This window comes from Chaetomium globosum, genomic scaffold (genome assembly GCF_000143365.1).
Source record: "Chaetomium globosum CBS 148.51 scaffold_8 genomic scaffold, whole genome shotgun sequence".
NCBI lineage: Eukaryota > Fungi > Ascomycota > Sordariomycetes > Sordariales > Chaetomiaceae > Chaetomium > Chaetomium globosum.
The window spans coordinates 214791-230661 of NT_165983.1; the positions used below are offsets into that span (position 1 = coordinate 214791).

The window sequence follows — 15871 nt, forward strand, 5'->3', positions numbered from 1 at the left end:
ACAACCCCTCAAAAACCAAACAAAACCCCCCCTCTCACACCTCCCACAGAAAAACCATAACCCACCTCCTCACCCAATCCACCACCGTCCTCTGCGACCGCTACTACCACAGCGGCATCGTCTACTCCTCGGCCAAGCAAAACCCCTCCCTCACCCTCCCCTGGGCCCGCGGCCCCGAAATCGGCCTGCCCCGCCCCGACCTCGTCCTGTTCCTGGACCTGGACGAGAACCAGGCGCGGGCGCGCGGCGGGTGGGGGGGCGAGGCGTATGAGAGGGCGGAGATGCAGAGAAGGGTGAGGGAGCTGTTTTGGGGGTTGAGTTTGGGGAGGATTGGGACGGCGGGGGTGGGGGTGGAAGGGGGGGAGTCGTCGGTGGTGGTGGGGGGGGTTGGTAAATGGTGGTGGTGGTAGTGGTGGTGGTAGTGGGGGGAATGGTGGTCCCCGGGAGGAGATTGCTGTCGGGGCGCCGACTGCTGCTCAGCCGTTGACGGGCGTCGAGTACCGGTTTCGGCAGGAGGAGGAGGATCTCCATGTCGTGGATGCGAGTTCGTCTGCGGAGGAGGTGGCGGAGGAGATCTGGAAGGTGGTCAAGGCGAGGGTGGAGGAGGTGGAGAAGGGGCTTGTTGGGAGGACTGTGAGGCGGGTTTCATGATGGCGATGATGATGATGATGGTGATGAGAGAACCTTTGGAGACTGAGTTGGATATTTGAACAAGTGTATGGGTAATAAAAGAGACGCGGCCGCATCGGGTGGTGTACGATATGTAAAGCAGTTTTTCACAGGAGGTCCTGGCAAGTGGGAATAGGTATTCAAAAAATCTTGCGGCGGTTGAAGTCGCCCGCAATGTTCAGTTGAGGCTGGATTCTATATAAACAACACACGTACAGATATCCGTTTTCCGCCCAGTACACCAGGCCGTGATCAAGGCCGGAGAGAACGACAGTGCCGTGTTGAATGACCATAACCCGCGTATGCAAAATCAGAGAGCCAACCCGATGTTGAGATCCTCGCCCAGTTCATGATAACGTGTACATGACATGACCCCTGGATGACCCACGCGCACCCTCCCAACCGCTCCCCCCCCAAACGCCTGTTGAATGCACAGTCCAAAAAAAAAAAAAACACACTTTGGCAACGTTTCGCTCGGCATCGCTGCCACAGGTATACGACGGCCCATTGTTGAAAAAACACCTTCACACCCCATATTGCGCCGGCATGCCTTGTCCATTAATGTCGGGTGCGTTCCCGTTCTAGAGATATCGTTATTGCGATCATTTAGCGGTTGACGCCAATGAGGCTGAGAAACTCGTTCCTGGTCTTCTCCTTGCGCTCGAAGCAACCCAACACGCAGCTGGTGATGGTGGTGCTGCCCGACTTCTGGACGCCGCGCATGACCATGCACAGGTGGCTCGACTCCATGACGACGGCGACGCCCTGGGGCTGCAGGACCTCCATGACGGCGTTGGCGACCTCCTTGGTCAGGCGCTCCTGGACCTGCAGGCGGCGGGCGAACATCTCGGCGATGCGCGGCAGCTTGGAGATGCCGATGACGGCGTTGCGCGGGATGTAGCCGATGTGCATCTTGCCGGTGAAGGGCACCAGGTGGTGCTCGCACATGCTGAACACCTCGATGTCCTTGACAATGACCATCTCGTTGTGGCCCTCCTGGAAGATGGCGCCGTTGACGATGTCGCGCACGTTCTCCTGGTAGCCCTTGGTGAAGTAGAGCATCGCCTTGGCGTACCGGTCCGGGGTCGCCAGCACGCCCTCGCGGTCCGGGTCCTCGCCCACGCACTCGAGCAGCGTGCGGACCGCGCCCTTCATGCGCGCCAGCCGCGCCTCCTTTTGCGCATCGTCCTCCTCCAGCCGCTTGCGCGTGCCCACGCTGGGCCGGCTGAGGCCGTCAAAGTCGACGACGGGGCTCGGCGACCGCGTTGAGGAATCGCCCGCCTCGTCCGCCGTTGCCACCTCCTTTATGGCGGCGGTGGCGGGTGTGGACGTCTTTCTCTTCTTCTTCTTGGGTGTCGGCTCCGGCTTGTCCCGGAAGTCCCGCGCGGGCTTGCTCACGCTGGACCGGCGCTCTCCGATCGCATGTGCGCCATTGGGGTTCTTGGAGGAGAGATCCCCATTGCGCGACCGCTTCTTGCTTCTCTTGTCGCCGTTGCTGTGCTTTGCACTATTGACGGCGGGCGCGGGGCTTTCGGAGCCGGAGGAGTGATCAGAATGAGCCATTGGGCAATCGAATGGGTTGGTTGGTTCTTGGTCGGAGTAGGAAGGAGGGAGGGAGGAGCGGCGGGAAGAGTCGAGGATAGAGCGACACAAGGTGGGACCTGAGGGGCAGATGACTGTTTGACTTCCGGGATGGTTTCCGGGATGGTTCTGGGATGGAGCCAGGCACTCCGGTCCCGCTGGCTGATCTTGAAATTTCGGACCCCGAGCTAGGTCAATGGCGGCCAAGGCGGTGTCACCTCAATTGCTTATCTTATCGCTTGATGTTTGCCGAGGAACAGGGGTGTTTGAGATGAAAAAACGTGGTTGTCAACGGTTTCTGATTCCGGGTTTTTGGTTGGCGAAAACCCAATGGCTTGTTACTCCTCTCAGGTCGTGGGACGAAAAAGTTCAGAGGAGGGAATTGGCGAATCCCCGGTTCTCGCAACCCATCGTCCTTTTGAAGACAAGCTCCGAAGTGTCCGTCCTACATACAAGTTTCGGAAGCCGTTGGGACCCGCTGCACAACGGTGGATAACTCGGCTTCTTGCGGGGTTATCCTATGACACCCTTGTGAGGTAATGGCGGCGTGTTGCATTGCCGCCGGGGAAGCTTGCAGGGGAGGCCGGAAAGTCGCGTCAAGCTTGGAATTCAACCATCAATCATGCCCATCCGCAGCTTTCCGTTTCCATACCTATTGTTTGCTTTTTGAACCACCAGCTATTCGTTGATATCTCGGTGTTTGATGGTTTGCAATCACGGTAAAACATACATATCTTCATCTCATTAATCAAAATTTTGATGGCCTAATCAAGTTCAAGTTGCGTGCTTGATTCAGTTGTTGAAGCTCGGACCATTCCGCGTGTGACCGCCCTGATTTCCGCCACCGATCGTGCACCTGTCGCCAAAACACCCAAACGATGACCTCTCCATCGTTACACTCTCCACCATACTTGCACAGCCAACTCCCCGGCATCAACAACATGTCGACCAACAAAAAACGAACCTCGGACGGCCCCGGCGCACCCTCTCTAAAACGCCGAAAAGCATCGACCCTCTCGACCGCTTCCGGGGCTGCTGGATCGGCCCACCCGCTGCGCCAGACCTCATTCCCACCCGACGACTCCTCCGCGCTTTTCGGCGGCGTACGGTCGCCCTCGGTCGATGTCGACACCCTCAGCCTCGTCAGCGGCAGCCAGGTCAGCGCCGCCGCGCCGATTAAGAAGAAGCGCGGCCGCAAGTCCAAGGCCGAGAAGGCCCGCGAGCAGACCCCGTCCGTCGTCGGCGGGCGCGCCGCCACCGCCGTCAGCGGCGTCAGCGGCGAGGGTGGTGGTGGCCGCGGCGGGAAGAGCGTCGCTGGCGGAGCGGGCGGTGGTGAGGAGGGTGACGGCGATGACGAGGGCCCCACCGAGGTTGCTGCGACCGCCGATGTCCGCACCAAGGAGCAGAAGGAGGAGGAGCATCGGATGAGGGGCATGCTCATTAGTGCGCTGTCTGAAGACCAGTTCTATCGGTTCGAAAACTGGCGCGCCGCAAATCTCAGTAAAGCGTCGGTGAGAAGGGTAAGGATATGTCGTCTTTTGGCTTTGTTTGAGCCCTGGCCCATTCACACACCAGAACTTCCGCTAACCTCCACCCAGCTTGTCAACGCGACTATTTCTCAGTCCGTGGCCGAAAACGTCGTAATAGGAATGCGAGCGGTGGCCAAGGTCTTCATCGGTGACATCATTGAGAGCGCGCGCCGCGTGCAGGGCGAGTGGATCGAGAGGCTGGACGAGAAACAGACCGACCTGCCCACGCCGCCCGCCACCGTCGCGCCGACCCCGAACCCCGATGGCGAAGCAGACGAACAACCGAGGGAAGCGAGAGATCCGAAGGATATACGGGACTCCGAAGTTGACGACCGCCGGGGACCGCTGCGCCCGGAGCACCTCCGTGAGGCCGTACGGCGATACAGGAAGGGCTTCGAGGGCGGCGGAGTTGGCATGCAATGGGTCTACCATCAGCAGCAACAGGGTGGTGTGGAGAGATTTCCGACGCGGACAGGAGGTCGTAGGATATTCCGTTAACATGGCACATGCCAACAGCGAGCATTATATTGGTTTGGGACGGCGCAACAGGTTGGGAATGATTATGGGATGGGCGCGGGATTATCGATACCTATGGATGGTACGGGGGGTAAATCACATCGTGTTTCGGGATAACGGGTCAAGCTGGTAGTATCTCTCCAGGTATACCATTAATGGTCTACGTGATCACTTGCTACGGGGCTGCGAAAGCTTTCATCTATGACATGGCTTGAACGCATGGTAAACGGGGCATCATGCTAGAACGCTGAACTAAGCCACCATACGCAAACTCCGAACTTGCCCGGTTTCCCGATCCCCTACCCCTACACCGCGTCCACCCCAACCATCGTAACATGTACCACAGCCCCTAGGTGAGAGGGGTTTACCACGACACACTCCGTGCCCGGGCCGACCTTGAACATACCATTGGGTCCAATGGGGAAGTCTTCCCGATCCGACAACTGCACTCGCACGGTGCCGCGCGCCACCGAGCACAGCCGCGTCCCCGACTCTCTGGGTGGCCACCGTACGCTGCTCCCCGCGGGGATCTCGAGGACCTGGAATGTGGTGCCGTCGGTTATGGGCACCGGTCGGCCCTGGTGAGGTACGAGGAGGAGAAGGCGACGACTGGGCAGATGTTAGTGGGTGTTGATCCTGGAGGGGTAGGTATGAAGGGCGGGAGGGGGTATTGGTGTTGGAAAGGGGCTAGGGGTAACTGAACAACTCAAGAACTCACTCTCGGTATCCGTCCCAGTACCCACACATATCCTACCTGGTGAGATCTCCCACTCGGCCATCGTCACCACCGCTGCCCCTGGGTCGTCTTGGCCTATTTCACTGCGCGCACCGCCAGATCCCGCCCCCCGAGTCGTTCTCTTATACCCCTGAGACAGGAACCGGCCACCAGCAGTTTTCCCGCTACTATCCCCATCCGCCCCTGACCCCGAGGCACTCCGCCCACTCCCAGAAGAACCGTCTCTCGACATCCAATCAACCGACCTACGCGACCCCCTCGTCCCACCACCACCATTACTACTACTACTACTATTACTCCCCACCAACCCCCCCTTCTCACCTCCCCTCCCATCCTCCCAACCACGCACCTCCTTTCCCCAACCCTACCCCTACCCCTACCCCCATCCACTTCTTCTCCTTCTTCTTCTTCCCCTACTTCTTCATGCACCACGCCCCCCGCGGCTGGTACACAGTCGCCTCCCGCCACGCCGCCCTAGCCCCAAGCTTTTCGGCGAGGCGGCGGATGGAGCTGTGGCGTTTTGTTTTTGTTGTTTTTGCTGCTGCTCCTGGTTTTGTGGTTGTGGTTGTGGTTGCCGCAGTGGGGACGGGGGTGGTGGTGGTGGTTTTGGTATTGGCATGGGTGGTGATAGTGGTAGTGGTAGCAGTAACGCCAGGGGCGGTGGTAATGGAGGGCCCATCAACGGTGATGTTGGTGGTGGTTGCGGGAGTGGTGGTGGTATGGAGAGGTTGGTTGCATGCACGTGCGGCAGCCGGGCGGGCTGGTTTGGTGATGGTTACCAACTTGGGTCGGCCGGCGGCCAGGACGGGGATGGCGGTTTTGTAGGTGTGGCTGTAGCTGTACTTGGGGGCGGCGGTGGGTGATGGGGAAGGGGGCGTGGAAATGGAGGCGAAGGTGGAGGTGGAGGTGTCGGGCTCGTGGGTCGGGTCGTTGTGGCCGTCTTCGTCAACGGCGTCGGGTTGAGGGGACAGGGCGGCTTGTTTAACGGTGTTCTCCGGTAGGGCATGTGCGCCGCCGCCCAAGTCGGATGACAACGAGAACCGGGAGACGCAGTACGGTTGGTTCCTGTTACTGCTTGTACAACGATAGAATCGGTTGCAGCAGCCGGCGGCGCCAAAGTACGCCTTGAGTTTTGCTGATGCCGCCACCGGGAGTGTGATACACTCGGGGAAAGGAAGAATCGAGGGGCTAGCACCTGTGCAGGTTTTGCATGCTAACTGATTCTTGATTTCGCAAAGGTAGACTAGCACAGCAAAGAGCGTGTGCACCGCCGGATAACCGCCGGCGAGCTGGAATCTCCACTTGTGAGGCAGGCCCCTTTGGCGCGAAAGAGGGAGCAGCTCGAGCACGAGCGGGCTGCTGAGCAGGGGCGTGGTATGCGGCACGTACTTCATCAGGTACTGCCAAAGCTCACTCGCACTCTTCCCGGGCTCGTCCTTGGCTGGTGCTCTCGATTCCGGCAAGCTGATCCGAGCAAGCGGTCATGGAGTCCCCTGATCGATATTAATGGGGAGTAGGCTCGACGACCGCGGGTTAAAGCGAATAGGGACATTCTCCTGCCATTCAGCACTCTTGGGTTTCCCGGTCCGCTGGGACCTCCTCTTCCGCTCCGGTCGTCGAGGCATCGCCCTTGGAGGCGCGGTGGCGGGGTCGATGGCGTTCCGCGAGACCACCATCGGGGGCATCCGGCCGGAAACGGGGTCGGCGGTTTTGCGTCTCCCAACCACAGACATGGTTCCGTCGAGATTGTCGTTAAGCAGGCAAGCCCGATGGCTGACCTGTGATTCTACATCAGTACCGCCGACCGCCGACTCCAAAACCAGCCCACTTACACTGAAATGCCCTCCAAGGGCCCAGGCCTCGGGGAATATGGTCTGGCAGTCTCGGACGGGGCAGATCCACGGGTACGTATCACCTACACGGGGCAGATATCCCTCGGGGAAGAGGGTGCCCGCGCCGAGTATCTTGCGCGGAGCCCCATCTATACACGTCGATCAGCAACTGTCAGGCAACTAGAAAGAAAGCAAGAGACCGAATCAACTCACCCCAATACCCAGTCCAATCCGAATACAGCCTTTTCCCTCACATGGTGATGGGCCTCTCCTCGCTGTGGCTACCATCACCGCTACCTTGGCTCAGCCTTCCCCGCAGGTTAGTACCCTCCAGCGTGTGGACCGCTTCTAGCCTCTGTGCCCCTCGACAGTCAGGGAGGTGGGCGCTGACCGCACGCTACGGCGCGGTGTCTCGAGCTACGGACGGCCTAGGTATGCTCGTGCCCATGCGTCGCGGGATGGGATGGCCTCTGCCGGCGGGATCGCCAGCATGCTCGCGGTTAGGTCCTTGAATAGTGGCTTGCGCAACAGTAGTTGGCGGTGAGATGAAAGGCCAGGCTGACGAGTGACGACTCCTTCTGGGTACTGCCCACTGTCCCCTGTGTTGCTCTAACCGTGCAGGCAGGGATGTAATATTGGGTATGTGAGTCGGTTGAGGGCGAGGAAAGAAAGCATCGCGCACGGCATGGCCTCCATTGGCCCCTGTTGTCCCCCGTTCAGAGGCCAAACATGAGGGCATGGGCGGGAGGGTAGTGAGTGCTGTTTGTTGGAGCTGGATGGAAATACTGCATAGGAGTGCCACTTCTCCTCAGCAGTCTACCTCGTCGCTTGTCACTCCTGTCCATGTCAGAGTGAGACTGAACACATGGGGCCGAGTATCGAAACGAGGTGGCAGCATTGTGAGTGTCTAGTAATAGGCGCCGCTTTGGCCGAGGGGAGATTTCGAATGGCAACTCGAGGCCATGCTTCCTGCTTGACGTGGTCGACACGCTTTGCCACCAAGTCCCAGAGCTTGCTGATACTAGGGATGAGCTCGACAGCGAGGGCGGGACGGGTTCCCGGTGCCCTCTCATCACGTTTTGTGCGGTGCGGTGTGATGGCGCTACAATTGGCCAGTCACTACTACTAGTGCTAAGTGCAATGGACGAGAATGAGCAGAAGAAAGTAAAAAAGAGCCATACGGTCCTGTAACTTGTCTGGGTTATGATCGCGTCTGTGACCCCGTCTATGTGGACTGCGTGCGCCTCGCATGCTGAACATGGCTCGGATATTGCTATCCATGACAATGCCGTTTCTGCGTGGTTAGCCCCGGAGTCCCCTTTGTGTTGAAGTAGGTGCCCGGTGTTTTGTGACCAAAGGGCTGGACGAGCTGTCGCTGCCGCCATCGTCTTCATCGTCCGGGAGTTGGCTCCGTCCTTCGACCCATTGGGCAAAAGGGGCTTTCACAAGGGCAGGCATGATCTCACAGGTGCAATTAGATGATGCAGATGGCGAAATGGATACAACAAGTGGTAGTCTTCGGGAGCCGAGGTCGGATTACGAGTATACATCCATCATGGTTGCCGATGATGCGGCAATGCAAGATTAAAGGTCCCAAAATAGGAATCGGTGTGTTTGTTGCTTTCCAGTTCCGGTGTCCTGACTTGCATTCCAACGCCACATCGTCACCCACCTCGGCAAGGGAGAGCAAACAGGGCGAGGAATGACGCACGGGTAAGCACATTGGATACTCAGACATGGCTGGTACACTTTGATAATGACTAGGTAGTCTGCAAAGTGGAGAGCTGGGTCAGTCTAAGGCTTTACCAACGATAGAATAGAATGGAGCAAGCTTCGCACTCACCCACAGACCAGTGTGATCACGGGTAGCATTTGGACAATATCTATTTTGACAGAATATGGTACAGCGGCCCTGCGCACACGGCCCTCGCCAGGATGCAAGGCATATATATGTCGGACGCCTCGATTCGGTTGCCACGCTACATATATCAGAGCCAAAAAAAAGCTCCCGTAAATCAGGCCTTGACATCTTTGTTCTCCGCCTTCTTGCTCCCCGCCACCTTGGTGGCCTCGGCCACAGCCTTTCCAAGGGAAGCCTTGACCGCCGCTGCAGCCTCCGCCCGCTGAGCCAGCCTCAACGCTCTCTTCTCGCGCACCTTGGTCCTGTACTCGTCGCGGCGGCCGGCCTTGGCCACCTTGCGCTTCTTGATGCCCTTGAAGTGCATCATGCGTTTCCTCCTACGCAAGCGGAACTTGGCCTTTCTCGACTCGGACTCGTTGGCGCCGGGCACGGAGCCGGCGTCGCCCACCAACCGGCCGATCTCCCAGTTGCTCTCGCGGTAGCTGTAGTCGGGCTGCAGGTGGAACACACGGGTGCCCTTGCGCGCGTCGAGCTCCTTCTGCTTCTCGCGGTTATGTGCCTCCCTCTTGGCCTGGGCCAGGAACCTGCTCCTGAGCTTGTCTCGGACCAGGTTGGCGACGATCGAGTTGCCATCCGCCAGAGGAACAAACTCTCGTGGCTTCTCGGCAGCCTTGTCCGCCTCGGGAGTCTCCGCCTCCGCCTTCTCAATCACTTCGTGCCGTGTTACTGAGCGGGGAATGCCGCTGGGTGCTGTGGTCTCCTCGACGGGCTGCTCAACTCGCCGGGGCACGGCCACGAGGCTCAGCTTGCGCCGGCGCGGTGCCGATACGGGGTACGGCAGCTTATCCTCGCGGTTGAAAGTGACACCAATGTACTGGCGCTTGGGGTGGCGGGCGGGGTCTCGGTAGTATTTGACGTAGCCCGCAACGGCGGCGTGGATGGTGTGGTCGCGGCCCATGATGGTGTTCTCGCCGGGGTGCCATATCGTACCGCGCTGCTTGTAGATGATGTTTCCGGTAATCACATACTGGTCTACGGACGGAAACACCGAGTCAGCAAAGCGTATCTCGGTTGAGCCAGCGTCCAATTCAAGACGAGGGACGCACCGCCGGTCTTCTTCGCGCCCATCTTCTTGGGGATGGTCTTCTTGGACTTGAGCTTGTAGGCTCCCTGTGACTTGGTCGATGCATATCGCCGCCCTCCCACGGTGGAATTGATCGCAGCCGGCGAGACAATACGGATTTGTGCAAATCGCTCTTCGAGGGTTCTCGTCGTCGTCGTCGCCGTTGTGGTGGTGGGGCGCAGAACAGTGCCGAATGACCGGCTACTGCTGCCGGCAGCCCTTTGGAGGGGCCCCTGCAGCCGTGCGAGATGCATTGGTCTGACGGCGAGCACCTCGCAGTGATCGTATACGGGGTCGGAGGACGGGGAAGGAAAAGGGTGCGAGATCCCGGGACCGAAACGGGGAACCGGAACACTGAACGCACCTGCCGCAGCTGGTGCTTAGTCGTTGTGTTCTCGGGTGAAGTTTTCGGCTGAGTCATCACAGCCAAGCACGATAAGATAGGAACCCTTGACCACCAGCAACACCCAGAAATGGATCTGGCCAGCAAGTCAAGATTCAAGATTCAAGGTCCGAATGCGAAAGTCCATTGAACTGAACAACGGGTTCTTCCTGAATTTCTTTCGCCAAACGGAGCCTCCCAACGCCCACCCGAACCACCAGAAACAGCCACACCAAATACAATGCGTCTCGTCGCCCTCCTCCTCCTCGCCCTGACGAGCGCCGTCTCGGCGCAATTTGGCTTCTTCGACCAGATGTTCGGCGGCGGCGGGGGCCAGCAGCAGCAGCAACACCAGAACTCCCCAAGCGACTCGTCGCACTACCGCAATCTGTATGCCCGCTCCCACTGCGACAACTACCCTCTGCCCCGACACACTCCGTTAGCGCCCCCTTTTCTTTTCCCATCCACCTTATTCTTTTCCTACCCCCTTTTCTTTTTCCTTCCCCCCTGTTCAACTTATACGCCCTACGATGGGATGGACTAGACCGACTGATACTTGCCACAGCATGCGTGCACTTCCCAAACTAACTGCCTTGCCAAATGGTCGCGCACGAGGACAAGTCCGAGCTGGCCGCAGGGGCAAAGGATATGCGTGATCTTAGGGGCGGATTACAAGGCCGGCGAGGCGGCGCGGAAGGTCGAGCTGGCGCGCAAGGGACTGCTCTAACACGACCCCGATCATAAGTTACCTCGTCTCCATCGTTGATCGAATGTGCACGTACGCTTGCAGCGACCTGTACAGAAAGAAAAGAAGCAAATAACCCGATACACTCTCAGTCGGGTAGTTCAATTGAGACCATGCCCGTGTCCATCCATGCCCCTGCGAAAAACATCCCGCCATGTTGCATCGCTACTAACTAACAGAAAGCCAAAACATCATTGCGATGTCAACGTGCAAAGTCTGCAAGCAAAAATAAACAACATTTCACCCACAAAACGCATACCACACCCACCAAATCAGCAGAACCACCCCTCACCCTACGACGAGCCATTAACCTTCCCCGGCAGCGCTGGTACAGCAGGTACAGCGGGCACCCCTCCCTCCCCATCCTCATCCTCATCCCCCTCCTCCTCGGCCAACTCCTCCTCGGGATGCCCCAACAACGCCGCCACATTCTTCATCTCATAATGCTTCTTCCTCAACTGCTCAAACCGCGCATGCTTCTCCCTCTCCTCCGCCGACAGCCCCACCAAATACTCCTCCTCATCCGCATCATGCCCACTCCCATGACTATCCACATGCACCGCCCGCGGCCGCTCCGCCACCCCCATCCCCTCATCCTCATCCAACTCCTCCTCCGGCTCCCCCAACGACAGCTGCGGGATCTCCTCATGCGCCGCCCGCCGCCGCCCCTGCTGCTGCTGGCTGCGCGGCAACACCCCATCCACACGATCAAGATCGATCGCGCTGGGGTCAATCGGCGGCGCCACATCCCCCTCCTCATCTCCATCCTCCGCATCCGACGGATCCTCGGCCGGATCGTAGTGTTTCGCGTACGGCGTCTTGGGCTCGTTGATCTTCATGGTGCTGGTGCGCTCCTGCTCGGTCAGGTACAGGTTGGCCTCGTCCCATTTGAGGCGCTGGCCGGGTTCGTCGTTGCCGCCGTCGTGGGGGGCGAGGGAGCTCTGGCGGCGGGAGGTAACGCCCGGTCGGGAGGAGGAGGAAGAGCGGCGGTGGCCGGCGTTGTATTGCGTGTTGGCGATGGTGAGTTCTTTGGCTTCTTTCGGGGTGAGGGGGGCGTGGGGGTGGTGGTGGTCGGAGGGGGGGCTGTTGGGGTGCGTGGTGGTGGTGGGGTGTTGGCTGTCGGTGGGGGAGATGGGCGGGGAGCCGCGGTACGAGTTCTTGAGGATGCCTGTTTGTTGGGGGGAATGGTCCGGCTTGTTAGTTTCTGATTCCTGATTCTTGATTCCTGACACCCCTCATTGCCCGGCGTGGGCTTAGTCGGGTGTCCTCCTCCCCAGTGATGAAATGGCCTCAGCTCTGCTCACTTACCCTTCGGGCGCGGGGCTTGTGTCCCCGGCGGAGTATGCGACGGCGTGTGTTCTACAGCGCTCGCCATCTTGTTTGTGTTTTTTGTGGTTGTCTGTCAAAATTGCTCGCCGGCTGTGGTATATACTGGTTGGTGAGGCCTTTTTACTTAGGTCGGGTGGCTCAGGTCGTTTTGCCTTGGTTCAGAAAATGAAAGTCGACTGGCGGTCCCTTGAGGTGGAATGACCCTACTGAAGGAGGGTCGGTGGGGCGGGGTCGTTGGATCCGCAACGCCAAGCCACGAACGGGAGCTTCTCTCTAAAGTGCAAGCCAAGCTCGCCGCTTCGGGGAACATATGCTGTTTGGAAACACGCATCGTCTCTGCAACGAACGGGAATAATATCGATTTTTTGCAGAGGGAGCTCAGCAACGTCACTGCGCATGAAACCCATCCTCGCTCTGTACGCCTGGACAACTCACTCGAATCACACGATCCCCGGCGCTGCCTGTCTCTGGTCTTCGTCTTCACCACCGCCGTGCCAACGAAGGCGGTTAACTCCAGCATCACAGCTTGTCAAGGGTTTTACCCACGGTGGCCGAATCCGAGACGCATACCTGTGGATACTAAGGCTCCGAGGGTAATCCTGTTTCTCATCCGAACCATCCAAACAACTTTTGTTGGTCTTTTGTATTTCTCTGACTCGTCGCCCTCGACTTCGCATTACGTCATTATCCGTCTTTCTAATCATGGTAGTTATCCTCTTTCTCAACCAATATACAATTTAATGCTGTGGTATTTTATTCCAGCACTTACTTTCCCATTCCCACGTTCCGTTATATTTATCTTGCGCCACCGCCTTGCTGCTTTTCTTTCTTAGCTCTTATCTAGTGTCCCTGAATTAGACAAACTCAGTCCCCAGGAGCGGTGCTCGGTAGCTGTAGAGTTACTTGCGTATATATGTGTTCTATTTTCCAATTGCAAAGGTCTACAAGAATATCTTATGAGGATGCCGCACGTAAAAAAATGGCCGTGGCTCTTCTAAACATGCCCTGGACCCCTCTCTCCGACCATCACCAAACAACACGCCCAGCCCCCCCGCCACAACCTCTCCCGATATGCCACCAAAACTCCTGCGCAGGCTAAGATCAACCCACTGCTGTGCCTAGTGCCATTGGTGTACCCCCACCCGCCGCCGCGCATTTAACCCCCCTCATGATTCCAGTTAATGGCCGTTGCCGTTCATAACACCGTTGCCGTTCACGTGCATCATGGCCGACGACTTGGACACGCCGGTATGCCGCCCCCAGGCCTGGAGCATTTCTCGCCTCACACTCCCGGTGGGCCGAGCATAGTCTCTTTGGGTTTGCTCCAAAATTTCGAGCATGGCGTCTTGCTCTTCGACTCGGTCGAAATAGTGCCCAACTGCGTATGTCAGTCTCGTGGTTTCGGCTTGACTCCTGGTAGGCTCCAACTTACAAACCGATATCGCCATACACGCTGTGAAGATGCCCGGCGGAGTGAACTGGTTCCCACGCCCTACGGCGCAGATCTCCCGGACGGTTTTGCGAATACGTTCCTATCCACGAGGTCTGGGTCAGTGTCCGACCAGACACGAAAATGAGCAGGGGCAACCAACCTCAATACTGGCTCTCTCCTTGGCTTTCATCAGGTTACCGGGTCTCAGACGGTGGTCCAACAAAAACAGCCTTGCCAACCTGTGGTGTTGTACACCAATAACTGTTGGCACGAGACACATTTCGTCAGCCCCCATGCTCAAACAAAACGGAAACCCGAAATCCCACTTGCCTTGACAACCTTGATGATACCAAATCCCCGGGAAAACACTCGCCCCCGGCGGTTCCGTAAAGAAGGGATCATACGACGGCGGCAGCTTCTCAGCCCAGCGCCGATTCCAGTTATTCAACTCGTCCCACGACTGCGGCTCATGCTTCTCGGGGGCGAGCCAAAAGTTGACGACGTCGGCACAGTGCACCACGGCCACGTTGGCCCACGCAAAGTCGTCCTCGGGCGGCTCGTCGAGCGACCGGTCCACGAGCCCCGGATGCACGAGGTACAGACACACCGGCTGTCGCTTGGTCACGGCGATGTAGATCTCCTGCCGCAGACCGACCCAGAACGATGCCGCGCCGAGGGTGCCCGGCCCAAACGACTGCACGCCGACAAACCGGTACATGCCCGGCAAGTGTCCACGCTTCAAGGCCTCGTGCGTTTCGTCCACGTCGCTGTCGGTCTCGTCGCGTAGGGCAGCTGTAGCTCGGAGGATCAGTATTTGCTTGTGCCATTCTCACACGGCTGACGTACCGTTCATTTCTTCCATGACCTGGAGGATGATGGTTGCGGCAAAAAGATGCTCGGTCCAGATGGATTTGTAGTTTTTGCTCGTCAAGAGGCACTTCATGATGTTGATGCAAGCCGCATTGTGCGTGTCTGCCAGCTGGTTATATCGCTTCCTCTGGCTGAGGTCGGGGTGGGTTTGCCCCAAGTGCCGCGCCGAGAGCGCAAATATCGATCTCACCAGCACCTGACAGTCCCTTGACCGATGAGGTACGATGTTTTGGAAGGTATCTGTGGGGCCGCATTAGCATCTCTTTGTGCCCGGGGTACGGAGTGTGGGAGCTGCAGTCGGCTCGCTCCACGGCCATACGTACGGTACGGGTCACACAGGTCAAGCTGATAGATCGGTGTCAGCCATGCATATCCGGCCTCAACGGTTCGCCAACGACGGGTTCGGGTGGCAGCTTACCCACATAGCCAGCTTATCCATGAAATGGCGAAAGAGAACGGCCTCTTCGGGGTCGGTGAGGGGCCAGATCGGGGGAGGCGGATCGACGACGGACGAGATGGACATCAATCGTGAACGGTCAGGGGGCGAGGGCGGTCGGTAGGGTGGCATGGGCGAAGTATTGCTGTGGCACTCCACGTCAACGACGGGAGGGGAGTCCCACGCCGCCTCGAACTCGTCGGGTCCGCTATCCGGGCTCGACACATCGTTTATTATGGTCTGCGACTCGTCGATGAAGACCACTTCACACCAGAGTCAGACGGGGTCTTCTTGGCGGGTTACACATCGAGGGATTTGAGTAGAAGAAACAACGGGGACGAACATCTTCGCGGAGTCTTAATCCACCTTTGTTTCTTGTTGAACTTAAACTTGTCTATGTAAATACCGGGCGAGTGAGTAAAACCGGCGCCGAGAAAGGAGTGGTCCGGGGCTTCACTGACACTTGTTGGTCTCGCGGATCTTGAGGCCTGGCGGCAGGCATGGCTCGTCCGCGGTCCGGCATCTGCCACAGATTGGTGTTACTCTATCGCCTGTGGCACATCGGTAAGTCAATAGTCAACAGATGGTTCCCCCCCACGGATTGACACCCAAGCCAACGGTGTGGGCCGGGGTCCGGGAGAACAGGCGAACTAGTAGGGACGGAGGAAGTGGAGACAGAACGGACATCTCAGATGATGTTGCCGGCACCGGGCGCTAAAGGAGTCCACCATTCAAGTTAGCGAAAAAAAGACGACTAAACAAAACCCGCGTGTTTTCTTTATTGAGATACATTGCCTCTCTCGGCTTCCTCAGCAACTCGACAATTCCAC

At 58.3% G+C, this 15871-nt stretch overlaps 6 protein-coding genes across 6 annotated transcripts in view; 2 read left to right on the forward strand and 4 right to left on the reverse strand.

The window, feature by feature from the left end:
* CHGG_10778 (uncharacterized protein) overlaps positions 1 to 651 on the forward strand; it is a gene marked incomplete at both ends in the record, with an annotated part of 1376 nt that extends 725 nt beyond the window's left edge. The window contains 2 exons of the mRNA XM_001226044.1: positions 50 to 293; positions 358 to 651. Coding sequence (XP_001226045.1) covers positions 50 to 293; positions 358 to 651 — 538 coding nt within the window. The remainder of the gene's footprint in view (positions 1 to 49; positions 294 to 357) is intronic.
* A 624-nt stretch (positions 652 to 1275) lies between these two features.
* Positions 1276 to 1650, reverse strand: CHGG_10779 (uncharacterized protein; the record flags this gene model as incomplete). The annotated part of the gene is made up of 1 exon (XM_001226045.1): positions 1276 to 1650. The coding sequence occupies one exon, from the start codon at positions 1648 to 1650 to the stop codon at positions 1276 to 1278; it is 375 nt and encodes a 124-aa protein (XP_001226046.1).
* A 1541-nt stretch (positions 1651 to 3191) lies between these two features.
* Positions 3192 to 4277, forward strand: CHGG_10780 (uncharacterized protein; the record flags this gene model as incomplete). Its single annotated transcript, XM_001226046.1, has 1 exon — positions 3192 to 4277. One exon carries the CDS (start codon positions 3192 to 3194, stop codon positions 4275 to 4277), a length of 1086 nt encoding a protein of 361 aa, XP_001226047.1.
* A 1167-nt stretch (positions 4278 to 5444) lies between these two features.
* On the reverse strand, positions 5445 to 6764 carry CHGG_10781 (uncharacterized protein; the record flags this gene model as incomplete). Its single annotated transcript, XM_001226047.1, has 2 exons — positions 5445 to 6495; positions 6556 to 6764. 2 exons carry the CDS (start codon positions 6762 to 6764, stop codon positions 5445 to 5447), a joined length of 1260 nt encoding a protein of 419 aa, XP_001226048.1.
* A 2114-nt stretch (positions 6765 to 8878) lies between these two features.
* CHGG_10782 (uncharacterized protein) lies at positions 8879 to 12349 on the reverse strand (the record flags this gene model as incomplete). Its single annotated transcript, XM_001226048.1, has 6 exons — positions 8879 to 9756; positions 9831 to 10080; positions 10212 to 10259; positions 11012 to 11023; positions 11286 to 12142; positions 12283 to 12349. The coding sequence occupies 6 exons, from the start codon at positions 12347 to 12349 to the stop codon at positions 8879 to 8881; spliced, it is 2112 nt and encodes a 703-aa protein (XP_001226049.1).
* Positions 12350 to 13481: 1132 nt separating this feature from the next.
* On the reverse strand, positions 13482 to 15386 carry CHGG_10783 (uncharacterized protein; the record flags this gene model as incomplete). The annotated part of the gene is made up of 5 exons (XM_001226049.1): positions 13482 to 13681; positions 13736 to 13835; positions 13896 to 14527; positions 14582 to 14845; positions 15347 to 15386. The coding sequence occupies 5 exons, from the start codon at positions 15384 to 15386 to the stop codon at positions 13482 to 13484; spliced, it is 1236 nt and encodes a 411-aa protein (XP_001226050.1).
* Between the last annotated feature and the right edge of the window lie 485 nt (positions 15387 to 15871).